Source organism: Camelina sativa, chromosome 11 (assembly GCF_030686135.1).
Source record: "Camelina sativa cultivar CO46 ecotype springtype chromosome 11, ASM3068613v1".
Taxonomy (NCBI): Eukaryota; Viridiplantae; Streptophyta; class Magnoliopsida; order Brassicales; family Brassicaceae; genus Camelina; species Camelina sativa.
Window position 1 is genome coordinate 1,288,905 of NC_141890.1, and position 15,684 is coordinate 1,304,588.

General features: G+C 33.7%; 2 protein-coding genes across 3 annotated transcripts; both read right to left on the reverse strand.

Moving 5' to 3' along the window:
- Positions 1–3,995: 3,995 nt before the first annotated feature.
- On the reverse strand, positions 3,996–6,597 carry LOC104720986 (squalene epoxidase 3). The gene is made up of 6 exons (XM_010438886.3): positions 6,255–6,597; positions 5,790–5,901; positions 5,523–5,697; positions 5,252–5,420; positions 4,364–5,137; positions 3,996–4,283 (listed from the first exon to the last, which is right to left on the reverse strand). Exons 1-6 carry the CDS (start codon positions 6,501–6,503, stop codon positions 4,167–4,169), a joined length of 1,596 nt encoding a protein of 531 aa, XP_010437188.1. The 5' UTR covers positions 6,504–6,597; the 3' UTR covers positions 3,996–4,166.
- A 3,886-nt stretch (positions 6,598–10,483) lies between these two features.
- On the reverse strand, positions 10,484–13,418 carry LOC104720987 (AP2-like ethylene-responsive transcription factor ANT). 2 transcript variants are annotated; one of them, XM_010438887.3, is made up of 8 exons: positions 12,809–13,418; positions 12,155–12,677; positions 11,975–12,057; positions 11,816–11,824; positions 11,608–11,696; positions 11,372–11,496; positions 11,205–11,281; positions 10,484–11,118 (listed from the first exon to the last, which is right to left on the reverse strand). In XM_010438887.3, the coding sequence occupies exons 1-8, from the start codon at positions 13,059–13,061 to the stop codon at positions 10,706–10,708; spliced, it is 1,572 nt and encodes a 523-aa protein (XP_010437189.1). In that variant the 5' UTR covers positions 13,062–13,418; the 3' UTR covers positions 10,484–10,705. The 2 variants fall into 2 exon arrangements, with proteins under 2 accessions (XP_010437189.1, XP_087332793.1); XM_087476667.1 differs by lacking the exon at positions 11,816–11,824 and having other exon boundaries at positions 11,968–12,057; positions 12,809–13,412.
- Positions 13,419–15,684: the final 2,266 nt, after the last annotated feature.

The following is a 15,684-nucleotide window of genomic DNA, read 5'->3' on the forward strand; positions in this document are numbered from 1 at the left end:
ACCAATAATTAATTAACTTTTTTTTTTTTTGAGGTGTGAAATTCATACTCATTCTTTCATTTCTCATTCTCAATTTGTATTTCCCAAACTTGGAAAATGTATCCATTTTATGATACCGAATCACATAAACTAACAACATGTTTTTTCAGTTTAAACTTTAAACACATGTCGGCTCAACGATTGCCACCTGGTAAAATGTTAAAAATAATAATGAGAAATAGTATACAAATGAACAACAATTATTATTGTTCAACAACTTACTAAACCGGCCGTTCAGTAAACGCGCCCTTAGTTTATAGCTCCCTGATTAATGAATGAGCGTCCCATTGTAAGCATTCATTGTGATCACCACACCTTATGAAATATGAACCGATTCAAGATAGTATAAAAGCACCTTTATTTTATTTTATTACATTTTCATATATAATCTATTAAAAAACGATATAACATCAGTTATATGAAGAATTCATAAACTTATAGAAATCTTTCTCCAAAAGTTTTCGTCGTAGTTTTAATACATTTTTGACACTAAACATAAAATTTTATTCATTTTTGACCAAAACATCAAAGTGGGCTAACTTCTTATGGTTATTCTTTCTTAGCGAGTATATTATTCTTTTCCGAAAAAAGACTACTATTTTCATGGATTAAAAAACCTTACACGAACGAAAAAGTAAGTAAACAATATACATACAGTATAAAGATAAAGGGAATATATGTGAGAAACAGCTCAGAGTCACCTGACTTTTCCGAAAGCTTTGTAATAAATACGTATGAGAAGTTATTTTAGTTACCATATAGAGAGAGAGGTATGTATATGTATGTATATTTTTGTCCGCCTAATACTTCTTGTTTAATGTAAACACTAATATCTATCAAGTAGCTGGAAGTGGAAGTCCTCTATTTATTTTTTCTCTTGTTCTCAACTTTTCCGATACGAATTTTCAGAGTTGCTTCGTTCTCTCACTTTTTGACGTTCATGATTTATAGATTTTTAATAGTTATTTGGCGACAAACTTTTGACTATGTTATTCAATGCTCTTGTACGATTTGAACGACCGAAATTACCAAATATATGTATGTTTAGTGTGATATTCATTGATTTATAGGTCGATTCAGTCAAACCATGGTCAGGATTAATAGCTTGCCAGACAATATTCGTCAGCTTGAGACACTGTATGATTTTTCAAACCAAATCACTATAGTATGTATATTTTTTCCTTTCTTCTTTAAATTAACCAGTTTTGATATATTTTATTATGCGTGGACATAGTAGTAAATAACAAAAGCTCGACCAGAATTAACAAAGGAACACCGAAGGATTATAATAGGGTCCTTATATTTTCTTGAGATGCAACAAAAATGGGTCCATATGTATATCTTCCGACACGACCTTGCTTTGATCTGATTCTTTGATGCACTTTGTGACCTTTAAGCTTAACAACGCCAAGTAAAAGACAAGCTGATGTATAATTCCAAAAGGAGTGCAAATCCCAAAGCATATATTAGAGCAGATGATCGAGGATTATAAATTAATTATAAATTAAAAAGTAGTCATTGAGATGATCTCCATTTTCCACAATTTAAAGATTGTGTTAGATTTTTTTTTAATGTTTTTTTTTAGAGCAGAAAACGAACAAACAAATATAAAGTTAAATGACTCATAAATTTTGAATGTGTTAGTGATCTGCGGGGATAGGTTTTTGTGCAAATGACATATTTCATAGTACTCAAACTAGAGTTTATTAGTGTAGCGATTTTGATAGAAATTGTTAGCAACAAAAATGTACTTGTTTAAGAAATTGATTTTAGAGTGAGAATGATCAAGGATGTAAGAGAATGAGCACGTGAAAGCCCAAACGCATATATGTCCCACAGTGTCATATATCATTTTGTGTCTACAAATTTTATACAAAATTAATAGGCACGATGTGAATTTCCATGGAGTGGGTTTTATAGTATTACCAATGTATACAAGAATTATTATTTTAACAATCTATCTGGGTACGATTCAAATTGAGTGACAACTAACGTGACGTTTCACGTTGCTCCGATCCTCAAGAAATTCCTAGGAGAGACACTCTATGGACCAGTTTGCTTCACCTCCTCCATATCGTAGGACCCCTTCTTCATCCCATCCACCTTCAACTTTACATTACTTCTTTTGTCTCTTCCTCCTTTCTAAATAAAAACAAAAACCAGCTCGATATCTTTTCATTGTGACAAAAAATTCAAATGTTATCCAATTATATATGTCGTACATTTGACTCTTATGACAATAGTAATTGGTAACGTTGAATAAAAATGGTCATTGTTTTGGTTGAAGTCAAAAATCCATTTCTATTAGACGCATTTTATTTTCCCCCCATTGTAAATATGATCAGAACTACAAATCCTAGAGAATTACATATTTATTCTTGAACTATTAATTAGGTCTCGAGATTTATTTTAGATTTGAATTATTGAGTGATCGTATTGTCCAAAAGAAACTAAACATGTGAGGGTTTAAAGTTGAGTTATTTAATGTCCGTACAAGTTGGAGGAAATGAAACACGCAAATTGTACACGGAATGATAATGATTCACAAATAAAACCGTGATTTCTTGGAAGCTTACATGTTTGTGTAGTGATTAATTAGGCGTTGATGTGTCCTTCTTGTGTGTTGTTAACAACAAGTTGCATACTTGGTCTATGACTATACCTATATTGTCGAAGTCAATGAAAGTTACGTACGTACATATATTGTGTCGTCAACTTTATCCGTATATTATCCATATGATCTAATACAAGTTTTAAAGTCAAAAGCATATATTATAACGTCTTGTCATTCAGGCTATACATACATAAAATTACTAAAACTCGTAATCTGTTGTTACTTAAACAAAATCTAGCTATGAAGCTGTTTCTCAAAAAAGAACAATATTAACTTGAGTAACTTAATTTCTCTACGATGATCTGTACGTATTGCTAAAATGGAAACTTTGCCATGGAGGACATATATCAAATTGGGACATAGAGAATTAAATTGACTGGACGATGAAGTTTAAAATGTCAACAAAGATATTAATGGTGTACAGCAATGTGTGATGAAATAGTTGGGGGAAAGAGAGTTTAATTTATGGTGGAGAGTGGAGACGTTACGTAGGTGCGTGTGCGTGTGCGTGTGCGTGCGTGGGGGCTTATTTGTGTATGGGAGTGCCAGAATTGAAACCGATGTCTCTAACATTATCATATTTTTAATCAACTTACATAAAATAACCAAAGTTAATTTGTACTTTTTTCTTCCGTTCTCTGTCTGAAATCAAATTACAAAGTCTTCCCAAATTATATATCTTTATTTGTGTCAATAATGACTACTATTGCACGTGTAATTTTTGGAAACACTCACTAAAAGGTAAAACGAAAAAGAAAAAATAACACTCAGTAAAAAAGATTATATATAACAACATTAACCCAAAAAGCTAAAAGAAAACAATCTAACTCCGCCCCTAGGAAGGCTATACAATTACAATATGATGATGGTAATAAAGAGATGCAACATCACAATGAGGATGTTAGGTTTGTGGCATTTAGATTTGGGCTAATATTGTGGCTCCACTCCTTAAACGTATAAATCGCCCATTCCCTCTTGTTTCTTAGTTGAAGGTGATTGACAAATCTATCTATTATGTCATTTTCTAGTTTGTTAATAGGTAAATAAAGATAGATCAAAATGGACTGTCAAATTCAAACTTTTAGTAGAATACATCATTTCACTTGGGAAGGATCCCGATCATGCCAACGCAAAGGCCATCAATGTTAGTTACAGGCCCCAACAAACAAACTTGTTTTTTGGCGTTGGATAACAAAAAAAAAAATCTGAATATGGACTTCAACGTATACGACACTTGGGCCGCTTAACTGTTATTTTGTGTTTTTATGAGTAAGAGCAACATGCAAAAATATCAAATGTAATTTGTACGTTGCGTTGTTTCTATAACAATTAACAAAGATACTGTACTTAATACTTATTTACTTGATGATTTTGTTTAAGCGGATGGATACACATTTCAAACCAAAAGTTCGTAAAGACCAAATCAAACCACCCGGTTCATTCAAACCGTAACAGCAAATAAGCTATTCTTACACTTGGAGAAATCTTCGGAGCAGAGTTTATGGTTCAACCATCATTGAGGAGAAGAAGGAGCAGGAGGAGCTCTGTAAATGGCAGGAATAGTTCGAGGGAAGAACATTTGCCTCACACCTTCTGCTTTTATTATTGGAAATATAATTCCTGAAGCACTCTGTTTCACAACACAAGCAAAAACATTCAACATTTTTAACATAGATATAAAAACTAGTGTTTCAAGAAACGAGAACGTACCGAGATTAGTCTAGCTCCGAGCCATAAACGTTTAACAGAAGGGAGAGGTACAAGCAAACGACCAACCCCAAAAATCGCAACAGCGAAGAAATGAAGAACAAGGCTCATAGGTCGAGGGTTCAAACCAGAGAGCAAAGCCACTGGTCCAGACGAACACACCCCTCCAAGGCTAAGATAATCAAAACAAGCTCGACGCATTTCGCTTCTAGCATCATCAGGAGATGCCAAAAAGACTTTATAAAGAGCTCCCGCGAGCGTATTGATGGTCGAAGCAACCGGTTTACGCAACGTGTAGAATGATTCAATGTATTTGGATAAGGATTCTTTGTCGGTTAAGTTCGTGAGCGGGTGCAGTAGGTTGCGTAGGATAACTATATCAGACAAAGCAACAGTCATACCACCTCCAGTAAGAGGATGACGCATGTTGAACGCATCACCTAGAAGTAGAGCTCCTGGTGTAGGAATAGGGTCGGCAGGCATGCTTCGGTTCGGCATTGTTCTTATATTACCTTTTTCGACCGCGGAAATGAAAGCGTCACGGATCTGAGGCGGTACCTGCGGTGCGACCATTGTTTTGAGATAAGTAGCCATCTCGCCGCTTGCGAGTGAAGGAAGTTTTGAACCGGGTACGTCGACCAAGCAACGGACTTCTGAGCTGCTGATTGGATAGAACAAAATAGGTGAGGGATCACCAAGAACGACGTGTCCATGATTTGGAAACGGGAGTTCGCAATTCTCCAAGACGAGACCTACGAAGTTCGATGGCACCTCCACCTGATTAGAGAGTGTTGTTAGTACCACAAAAACAGAGCAAATCAAGAGAAAACTATTCAATCTGAAACCAATACCAAATGATGAAATCGAAACTTAAACAACAATGTTACAGACCTTAGGTTTGCAGAGAGAGCGACGCAAGTTGGAGAAACAACCATCACATACAATGGTGAGAGGAGCAAAAGATTTAAGCTCTTGGCCATCTTTGGTTTTGTATTGAACACCTTTGATTATTCCGTTTTCTTCGACCAACGATGTTACAGTTCCTTGCTCCATTCGAACACTGAGATCAAGCATCAACAACTCAAATCAAATTCACAACAATAAGAAAGTAACAGATGTGTGTGCTTTCAAAATGCATCAAAAAAGATCAATAAATTGTTACTTGGGAAGTGTTGAAGCTTTCTCACGCATCCTCTGCACAAATCTCCCATTGTGAAAGCTACGACCCGCAACATCCGAATCAAACTGATCCAAAGGGTAAGAGAGTTTAGTGTGTTTCCCATCTTTGAAGAGAGCATAACCAAGAACTCTCTGCGCATCTATCTCCTTCACACAATCTACAACAACCACACACAAGTCAGATAAAGATAACTAATCCAAACAAAAAGATATGATCTTTATTTATTGGTAGATTCAGTTTTTTTTTTACCTTCAAGCCCGAGTTCGATTAACTTCAAGTAACCACCAGGTTGAAGCAATTCACCGACAATTCGATCAGGTTCTGTTAAGTCTCTTTCTATAACGTGAACTCTTCTTCCTTCCTACACACACACACAAACGCCAAAAAAGAACTTAACTTCGATTCCGTGACGCAACCAGAAACCACCAAAACCGCAACAAGCAAAAACCCCATTCACCCGTAAATTAATAAGGATCACGAGGATTTTGTGAATGCCACACGAAAGTTTGAAACTTTTTTCATAGAAGAAAAGAAAAAAAAAATCACATCTTTGGGAAACCTAATATCTTGTGTTGCAAGAATTTGATTAAGCTACACGACGAGAAACTAATAAACAATTCAACAAGATTCAAACAACAATTCAATAATGAATAAACAATTTCTGAACTAAAAGACATTACCAAAATCATCCCAACGAATAAAAAAAGATCAAACCTTTCCGAGGGTATGAGCGAGGGCAGCACCGGCGACACCAGCACCAACAATGATGATATCAACACCAACACCATCCCCAGATTTTACCGTTAGGGTTTCATCGATTCTGCTCTGAGTTCTCTCGCTACGTTTCAAATTCTCTCTGCTCCGGCGTTGCTGCGAGAAGAGATAAAGAAACAGAGACGCGAATAGTGAGGCAAACAACGTTGTCAGAAACAAGTGATCGACGACAATCGACGGCGCTTCCATTCTCCTCCGCCGCCGCTCTCAAGCGGCCAATGCCGGTGTGGGTTTTTTTTTTTTTTTTTTTTTTTTTTTTATATAACGAAACGATGCGTTGATATGGTTTCTAAAGGCTTAAAGAGACGATTTTGATGAATTATAAATTTTCTTTGAAGGTACACAAAAATAAGAGAAATTGTGGTTGTGAAACCAAGTAACGTGTCTTGTTCTCATATTTCTCGTTTTGTTGAAGGACCAATTAATTAAATATATTAGTAAAACTCTTAACCTGAAAAAAAATAGCTAAACTACATAACAAAACAAAATCTTAGTAACAGAACTAATTAAAAAAAATATAGTATTCTCAAACTAAGGAAGTTTAAGAATCATCCCAATCGTTAATTACCATTTTGTCTAATAAGATCAGTTTCACACAGTTTGGTGTCAAAATCTATCGATGACCCCATGTGACAACAATAGTAATCAAACGTGGAAGCATATAGTCTTCATATAGTTCGTTCGTAAAACAAACAAAAGTCACATTTTCGAAGCAGTTAATGTGCCATTTAATTCGATTCGAAATATATCAAAATCCCCCAACAATATGACTCTGTGTGGACTAAAATGTTTCGAACCCTACAAACTTCCAAAAAAATATCCCAACTCGAATCATATTGTCCAAAAGTCCAAAACTGCTAAACGTTACGTGGAGTTTATAAGACAATCGTGGCCCAAATTTTAAATTTGTAATTAAACTTGTCCACGGCCCAATAAACTTTTTTTAGGGCAACCCCAATGAAGATATATTTTAGGGGCTCTTAAATGGTTTATTCATATATTTTATAGTTTGAGATGATTAAGAATTTTGCGTTTGTTAATTAAAAGTTTTTCCTTCAATGGTGGGTTCTTATTTTTGAGTCTCTTAATTTATTATTATTTTTTAAAAATAAAAAATTTAAATAAGTCATATATGTTTATAAAATTATTGTATTTCATAAAATTTTAAACATAGAAAAACATTAAAACATAATAAAAAAGATGTAAAATTCATAAAAAAAGGAAATGCTTAATCGTATTCTCCAAATTTTGCCCAAATATTCTCAACCAAACAAAATTGGTTTGGGTGGTTGTTGATGTTGAACAGGTGGCGTGAGAAGAGATTGCCAAACTTGATTGGAAATTTGGTCACAAACTTGATTTAAGCATTCATCAATGGTGTCATCAAAATTATTGTGTGAAGAAGATGCCATTTTAGAAGAAAAGTGAAATAAAAGATATAGAGTGTTTGATAAGATAGAGAGTGAATTGGTGAGTGTTTGGTAAGTCCGAACAATCGTTTTATAGACTTGTATCTCCAAAAATTTGTGGTTTAAAATCGTAAGAAAGTTTGTGGTTTGGTGAGATAAAAACAAAACCTGTACTTGTTTGAGAGTGAGTTTGGATGAGAAAATATTTGAAACTTGAGAATAAAGCAGACTGAATATGAGAGTGCTTACAATCAAGAGTAGTTGATTCTAGTTTGCTATATATACAAGTATATTGAACAACAATTGTGGAAAGAAAAACACAAAACGTGTTCACGGGAAGGAAAAACACAAAGACTTATGTTCTCTTGTGCCGACGTGACAACTGCAGGTTCACGGGAAGAGCAGAACCACAAACCAGTTTCGTTATCTTGTGCCGACGTGAGATCACAAGGTTTACGGGAAAAGCAGAACGTAAACCTGCCGAGGATAAGCAAACAACACATGAGATAAGAATTAAAAACAGAACAGAACATGTTATAAGAACAGAACTATGTTATAAGAACAGAACCATGTTATAAGAACAGAATCATGTTGTAAAACGATTCACTAAACCATTCACAATAAGTGTTTAACTATTACAACTACCTACCAAACATTTGTGTTTAAGTGTCACAAACGAAACTATCAATGACAACAACACAACACAACACAACACAACACCTAAAATTCTCACAACCCAACAAGAAGAAAGACATCAAATCAACACAAGAGAAGCCAATTTCTCTCTTGCTTTATAAACATGGCCAAACTTTAATAGAGCTGAAGCTGATTACAAACACCAAACCACATACACAAGATCAACAAACACAAGAGAAGCCAATTACTGCAACATGATAGTAAACCAAAACAGTTTTAAACCAAAACATTTATAAACAAGGTTGTCTCACCTTGTCGGATTAAGACAACACAACATGATAGTGAACCAAAACAGTTTTAAACTGCAAGAAACACATTCAAAAGAATAACCAAAACCTATCCAAGCAAAAGAACACACAATAAAACACATCCAGAGAATCTGAAAAACACATCACAAATACGATGGAACATGAGAAAGCAACAGAGATATAGGGCAAGAGACCAGTTAGTAACCTGATGTTTCTCTCTTCAAACCCTCCCACACATTAATCCTTGTACCTCGACTGCCTGCATCAAAGAGACAAAGGTATTTAATTTCACTTATATAGAAAGACAGAAAAAATTGGTTAAGAGAAAGAACACTACCTGAAGATGTAGGGCAGAGAAGAAAACGATCCATCAGAACCATCACCGACCAGCAAAGCATCCTCCAAGAGGTAAGAATCAAATGAACCAAAGTACAAATTCAGAAACAAAGAAATGAGTACAACCAACCCTAATCCCAACTTTACGAACAAAATCGAATAAACCCAAATCCCTACTAACTATTCGCGAATTCAACCTACTACACATAGAAACTTACCCTTGCTTCCAATTGCTTCAACCTCATCTGAATGACTCCACTCCAAACTCAAATCAATATCATCTGATTCGCCTCCGAGATTAAATCCCTTCCGCTTCCTCTTTCTTCTCCACATTCGCCTCTGATTCCATAGCTGTAACATATCCTTCTCCTTCCTTTTGTCAAGAATGGCCTTCGATTGAGAGAGAAACAGCGAGAGAGAGATCGAGAGAGAAAGAGATCGAGAGAGAAAGAGATCGAGAGAGAAAAAATTGTAATCGTCGAACAAATGTTTTTTTTTTGGTCGGAGAAACAAATGTTTTTTTGGTTCTTCTATTTTTTTGTCCAGCCAACGAACATTCGACACATACGAGCTCTTAAACCATAATTGAGTATGCAATATTAAAATCTCTCTTACATTTTTTTTTATTCTTATTTATTTATTTTTTTCCTTTTTCACTAAAGCTCTTCTTAGAACCCTGGGTTGGGGATAACCTTAGCGTCCGAGTTGGTGCACCAAACGCATCCACACGTCTGAGAAACTGGAAAAACACGTGCGAATGACACACTGTTCAGAAAATTAAAATCAAAGGTTTCAACTTTGAACTACTCGCTCTAACTTACTTCATTTACCTCACGTATGGGGTAACAGTAATTTTGCTGCCCCATAATTTATTTCATAGTAAGTGGTTCTTAAAAAAGTTTCCAAGCAATAAATTCTCCAAAGTTTAAAATGTAAAATATATATTTTTTTAAATGTTCCCTAAATATCATGGATGGAGGGAATATTTTAAATTTATGGTGAAACTTTAGGGAAAAGCTGATACGGTGGGGTGTGAAAAAGAGACAAAAGGAGAGAATTTAGAAATGAGGTGGTGAAGGTATGTTGGATTGTTGTGGCACGATATGGTCAATAAAGCAAAATCGCATTATTGGAGAGACATTTCATATTTTACCATTCATCTTATTATTATTTCCGTGTACTTAAAAGAACAATGTATCAAAGGCATACATAAAAAAAAAATAAAGTGACAAGAAACCTAATTATTAGTTATGGGTCATTTCAACTCCATGCACATTCCCTTTATATATTTTCTTTACCATATCCTTTATAGAGATTATTAACATTCTAATCAATTGCCAAAACTATCAAAGCCATCATAATCATTTACTTAATATGTTCGTGTTTCCTGAATAACCATATTAGTTCTCGCATAGTTTATATTAAGTAATAATCATTTCATGTCGTTCCAACGTATGAATATGTGTAAAGAAAGGCGAAGGAGTAGCAAAGGAGTTTCATTAAAATCATATGTTATAGAGAGATTCATTCTGTTTCACATGAATACTACTCAAAAGAAACATATACCGCTCCTAAGCAAATACTATTTATACCGACCGATGAAACTAAACCGAATTTTAATCCAAACCGGGTAAAACCGGAGATAAACCGAAACATTTGGCAAACTAAACCAAGGAAACCAGAGTTAGTCATTTAGATTCAATCAAGAATCAGCCCAAGCAGCGAAAACAGGCATCTGAGGCAAACTAAGAGCAACGGTCTTAAGCTCAGCGTTAGGGTTTGAAGACCAAGGACTCATATTCCCGACAACGTTTGCTCCGAACATCTTCGGACCAACTTGAGGCAACGCAAATATGGCCGGAAAACTCAAAACTCTCTCGGGACTGCTCGCTTTAGAACCACCGTCCAAAACAGCGGTTAGAGCGGTTTGGTCATCATTGTTGCAGACGACAACACTGTTGTTGTTCCTTCGAGCCAACTCTCCAGACAGAAGTGTGTTACTAGACATTATGCGCTCAACATCGTACCTCGTGATATCAAAGTTAGTCACAGCGTTTGTGCCACGGAACTTTATTGCTGCTACATCGTAGGCTTCTGCAGCTTCTTCTTGAGTTCCTAATAGAGTCAAAAAGATCCCGTGAGACACAAGCAATATAAAAAGTATATGTTATCAATCAAAATCTTCGGCAAGTATGTATTACCAAAAGTTCCGAGGTAGAGATCTTTGTTTCCGGCAACTCTACCAATCCGAGCTTGCCACCTTCCATGCTGGTGATGTCTATAATAAGAGACACACAAAGTCAAAATTATTTCAAGGAACTTAATAATCTATATATTATAAAGTTTAAATAAAGGTAATGTAAAAGACCTAGTGACTCCTCTGTAGATAGAAGCACCCCTAGAGAAACCACTGCTCTTCCTTCTCAAATGCGCAACATATTCTTGTCTAGTCATGTTCTTCATGTCATCAATCTCTTTCTGATAATTCTCCACCTTTTAAAAAAAATTAACGTATTTTAAAATTAAAAATACATCAAAGTCAAAGAGATAACACGAAGTAAGGGGGAAAAAAGAATTAAAAGGAAGAGCAAAAAAATGATTTACAGAGAAATTGGTGTGAGTAGAGGGACCCCAGTACTTGAGTGCAGCAAGATCATATGCTCGAGCAGCTTTCTCCTCCATATCATAACCTCCTAAAAAAAGATTCAATCAAACAAAACAAAACAAAAAGCAGTCAAAATCCATCATTATTTTCCCGAGAAATTTGAGGGGGGAAATAATGAATCCATGAAGATTGAAGTGTTGTACTTACCAAGATAAACTGAGATGAAGATCATCGAATCATAATCACACATAGAGAAAGAAAAAAAAAAATGTCAGTAATACGTTAGATAATAAAATCTTATAAAATGTTTCCATCTTTACCTTAAAAATAATTATATTATAATAAAAATAAAAAAGCACTATAAACCTTGTCTTCCTTTTCTGCTGTGACCTTCTTTCTTGAAACTATTGTCCCATAGATGAGCTTCATATCTACCAGTCCATCTGTGTCTGTATAACACGATTAAAACCATCGAATATAAGTACATGAAAACATTACTAACCAAAGTCAAATAAATTTATTATTATAAAAATATTAAAAAAAGACCTTGTAACGCCTCGGTATTGAGAAGTTCGTTGTCCAAAGGTATCAATAGATTTTCTATGAACAATGGGTTTCTGACCAACAACTACAACTTCCTCTTGTCCCCTCTTCTTCGAGGCAACCGCCATTGTCGTCGACTCGAACCCAACACTGGTATCAACAAGAGCTTCAGAGATCTGGTGGTGGTTTTGTTGGTTCTGGTGGTGGTGGTGAGAGCCAGTGATGCAACTAGATTGTGACCCAGGACTCATGGATAAGCTCAGTGACTGTTGAAATTCCCCATATACCCCTACATTAAAAGACCCTCCATGAGTCAAACCAGGGTCATTTTCGTAATTTCTTGTTTCTCCCTCATGGTGGTTTCTGGTTTGAGGGAAGCTAAAGAACTCTTGAAAGTTTGTAGCTGTGTTTGGCTCATGAGTGGTGTTGTAGAATAAACTATCTAAGCTAAGATCCATGGCTTCTTTGTGACTTGTGTTGTTATGATGATGGGTCCCAAAGAAATCCTCCATCTTTGGAGATGAATCTAAAAAAAAAAAAAAAAAACCAGAAATGTCCTTAGTTAAAAATAAATAAATCCTTAAAACCAAACATGTTCCCATCAAACAAGACACAAACATCAACACTTAAGTAAAATAAAAGAACATTACTACTAACCTTGATGATGGCTTGAGTGAGAAGATCTGTTGAGAGCTTCCATTAAGCAAAGAGAACCGTCAGATCTGAGTGGCATCACAGACATGTGAGAATAAATTTCACCAGTTGAGTTAGATCCATAGCAAACACCGTAGTTGTTACTGTTATCACCAACGACAAGCTGCGGTGGAACAGAAGAAGAAGAAGTTGCAGCTGACGAAGTTGTAGATGAGTAGATAGCTTCTCCACCTCCTCTTCCTCCCATTTTCATCATATTCGAAGACAATGAGAACCCTAACAAATTAGTCGTATTGCTATGATTATTCTCATCATTATCACAAAAAAGACTTCATGTTCTCTCTTCTTTCTATAATATAACTTCGCTCTCTTTCTCTTTTTTTCTGTTTTTATAATCTCTCGAAGTAGTAAGCTAAAACCCAATCATTGGATACACAACGAACACACCATTTTTTTTTCAAAGTTTTGTTTTTTCTTTGTAACGGAAGAGAAAGCAAAGGAAGTGGGCTTCAGGATATAGTAGTAGTAGAGAGGGTTTTCGAGAGAGGATATTATAAGAGAAGAAGAGCAAAGCACAATTTTGCTGTTTGAATCCGTTGGGATCTGTGTTCTTATTGAGAAAGACGTTTCTTTACTTTTATTTTTGTTTTATTTCTATTTTTTTTATTTTTCGCTTTTAGCCCTACAAATTCCACATTACTTTTTTATTATAAGTATTGTTTTTTGTAAAGTCTTTGGAAACATTTCAAACTTAAAAAACTATATGGCTATGTGACGAGTTACATTACAACTAATGACAGCAAAAACACACTTTGGTTGATTTGATAGTAGATAAAATTATTAAATTATCTGAATGAGAACAATTTCTTTTTTCGTAAGATATAACAGTTCTAGATCTCTTTACAAATTACATCTGCCCTAAAGGGCGCGGGAAAATATTTATATATTTAAATATGATTTGTAGTAGAAATTATAGAATATTGCATTTGTAAAAATACACATTCATAACATATATTTTATGGACCAACCCCTAAAAAATTATATTAGTATAAAAATATACATTTATAATAATACACATTTACATTTTATATTTGACAAAACCAATTCGTAAAAAATAGATAATCACATTATACTTTTTTATAAAACAACTCGTAAAATATTGGATTTGTATATATATATTTGTAAGAAATACACACTCATCACAATGTATATTTTAATGGACCAATCCACTAAAAGAATTGTATGCATAAAAATAAGCATTTGCAAAAGATACACACTCACAATATATTTTGACGGACCCGTAAAAAATTGCATTCATAAAAAAATCATTCCTAACTTAAATATGTAAACAATTAATAAAAACTCTACCATATTATTGTGAGTTTTGCAAACCAACCCGTGCATTTTTGTAAAAGAGAATCCTATATTCTAAATCCTATATGTATATATATAAGATTGTTAGAACTGATTAACTTTTTGACAATATGACATTGTGAAGTAAATTTTTAGGATATTATAGATATTGTAAATCCTTATAACACATGATTATAATACAACAGAATTTTCAATCCAAAAAATATATCAACTTATATTTTCAGATCATTTTTTAATAATGTAGTATTATATATATTTGGTCATTCTTTGTTCTTAAAGTATTGTTACAAAGCCTATAATATATTATGTAATCCAAATGAGGTAATTTTTTTTACTTTAAATGATTCCGTAAACCGTATAGTTTTCAAATTTTAATACAAAATATTATGATTAATAAGTGATTGCGATTGGAATACTGTTTTTTTTTCTGGCAAAACATGTAGAAAAATAAAGAATGTGTTTAATACATGACTTTAGATGGTCAAAGACAAAAACAAAAAAGCTAAAGAAAAAAAAAACTATAGAAAAATATAATATCAGTTGGAATTCATGCTTGCCAAGCGTTTTGATACGTATGGAACGTATTGATTATCTCCTCTTGTATATGATGTTGAATGGAAAAATATAATATCAGTTGTCATTCATGTTTGCCAATTTTTTATTCAAATATATATGATTTAGATCAGTAATAAAATGGATGTGAAAAAAAAAAAGATAAATAATAAAATGGTGGCACAAAGTTAAAATGCGAATACAAACCATACAAAAAAAATTAGGCAAAAAATTAAAGCATAATTTCTTGAACAGGCAATCATTATATGTTTGCGTTTTTGAGAATAAGCTACAAAACAGATTACATAATTCGTATACTCACAAACAAACGACATGAAATATGAATGTTCCTATAACAGAAAATAAACAATGACGCATTTGTTTGGCTTGACAATGAGATGTTCTGTACAAAGGTTTTCATCAGAAACAATGGAGATGTGTGATATATAGTTTGCTAATAAAATTATACTCCATCCGTTTCAAAATATATGATGTTTAAGAGAAATTTTTTGTTTTATAATATAGGATGTTTTCAAGTTTCTATACAACTTTTAAATTAGTTTAGTATTTTATATTATGCAGTATTGTTTTTGATTGATTGAACTTGTTAAAAGTAAAAACTTCTTAATCTGCGTGTTTTAGTTAAAAAAACATCCTATATTTTGAAACGGATGAAGTATATATAGAGGTCATAGATAATTAGGTTAGTTTTGATTTCGAATCAAAACCATCTTTGTGAGCAAGCCATATTTATTATCATCGGCTATAATTAAGAAAAAAAATTAGAATATATGTGTAATATTAAGTATTAAGTGTTTTCCCATATGTAGTAATTTGAATTTATAAGCACAGTTTTGTTTAGAAAATTCTAAAAATCTGAAATAAATGATGATTTGGTAATATAAATTTCGATTATCTCGTTTCCATAGATATCTCAAATAATATAACCAAAT

Excerpts from the sequence above, each read along its gene's own strand:
- LOC104720986 (XM_010438886.3), bottom strand. The coding sequence starts at position 6,503 with ATGGAAGCGCCGTCGATTGTCGTCGATCACTTGTTTCTGACAACGTTG. Across the intron at positions 5,902-6,254 it reads TCGCTCATACCCTCGGAAAG|GAAGGAAGAAGAGTTCACGT; the intron begins GTTTGATCTTTT and ends GTGTGTGTGTAG. Across the intron at positions 4,284-4,363 it reads TCGGAGCTAGACTAATCTCG|AGTGCTTCAGGAATTATATT; the intron begins GTACGTTCTCGT and ends GTTGTGAAACAG.
- LOC104720987 (XM_010438887.3), bottom strand. The coding sequence starts at position 13,061 with ATGATGAAAATGGGAGGAAGAGGAGGTGGAGAAGCTATCTACTCATCT. Across the intron at positions 12,678-12,808 it reads TCACTCAAGCCATCATCAAG|ATTCATCTCCAAAGATGGAG; the intron begins GTTAGTAGTAAT and ends TTTTTTTTTTAG. Across the intron at positions 11,119-11,204 it reads TCTCTACCTCGGAACTTTTG|GAACTCAAGAAGAAGCTGCA; the intron begins GTAATACATACT and ends TGACTCTATTAG.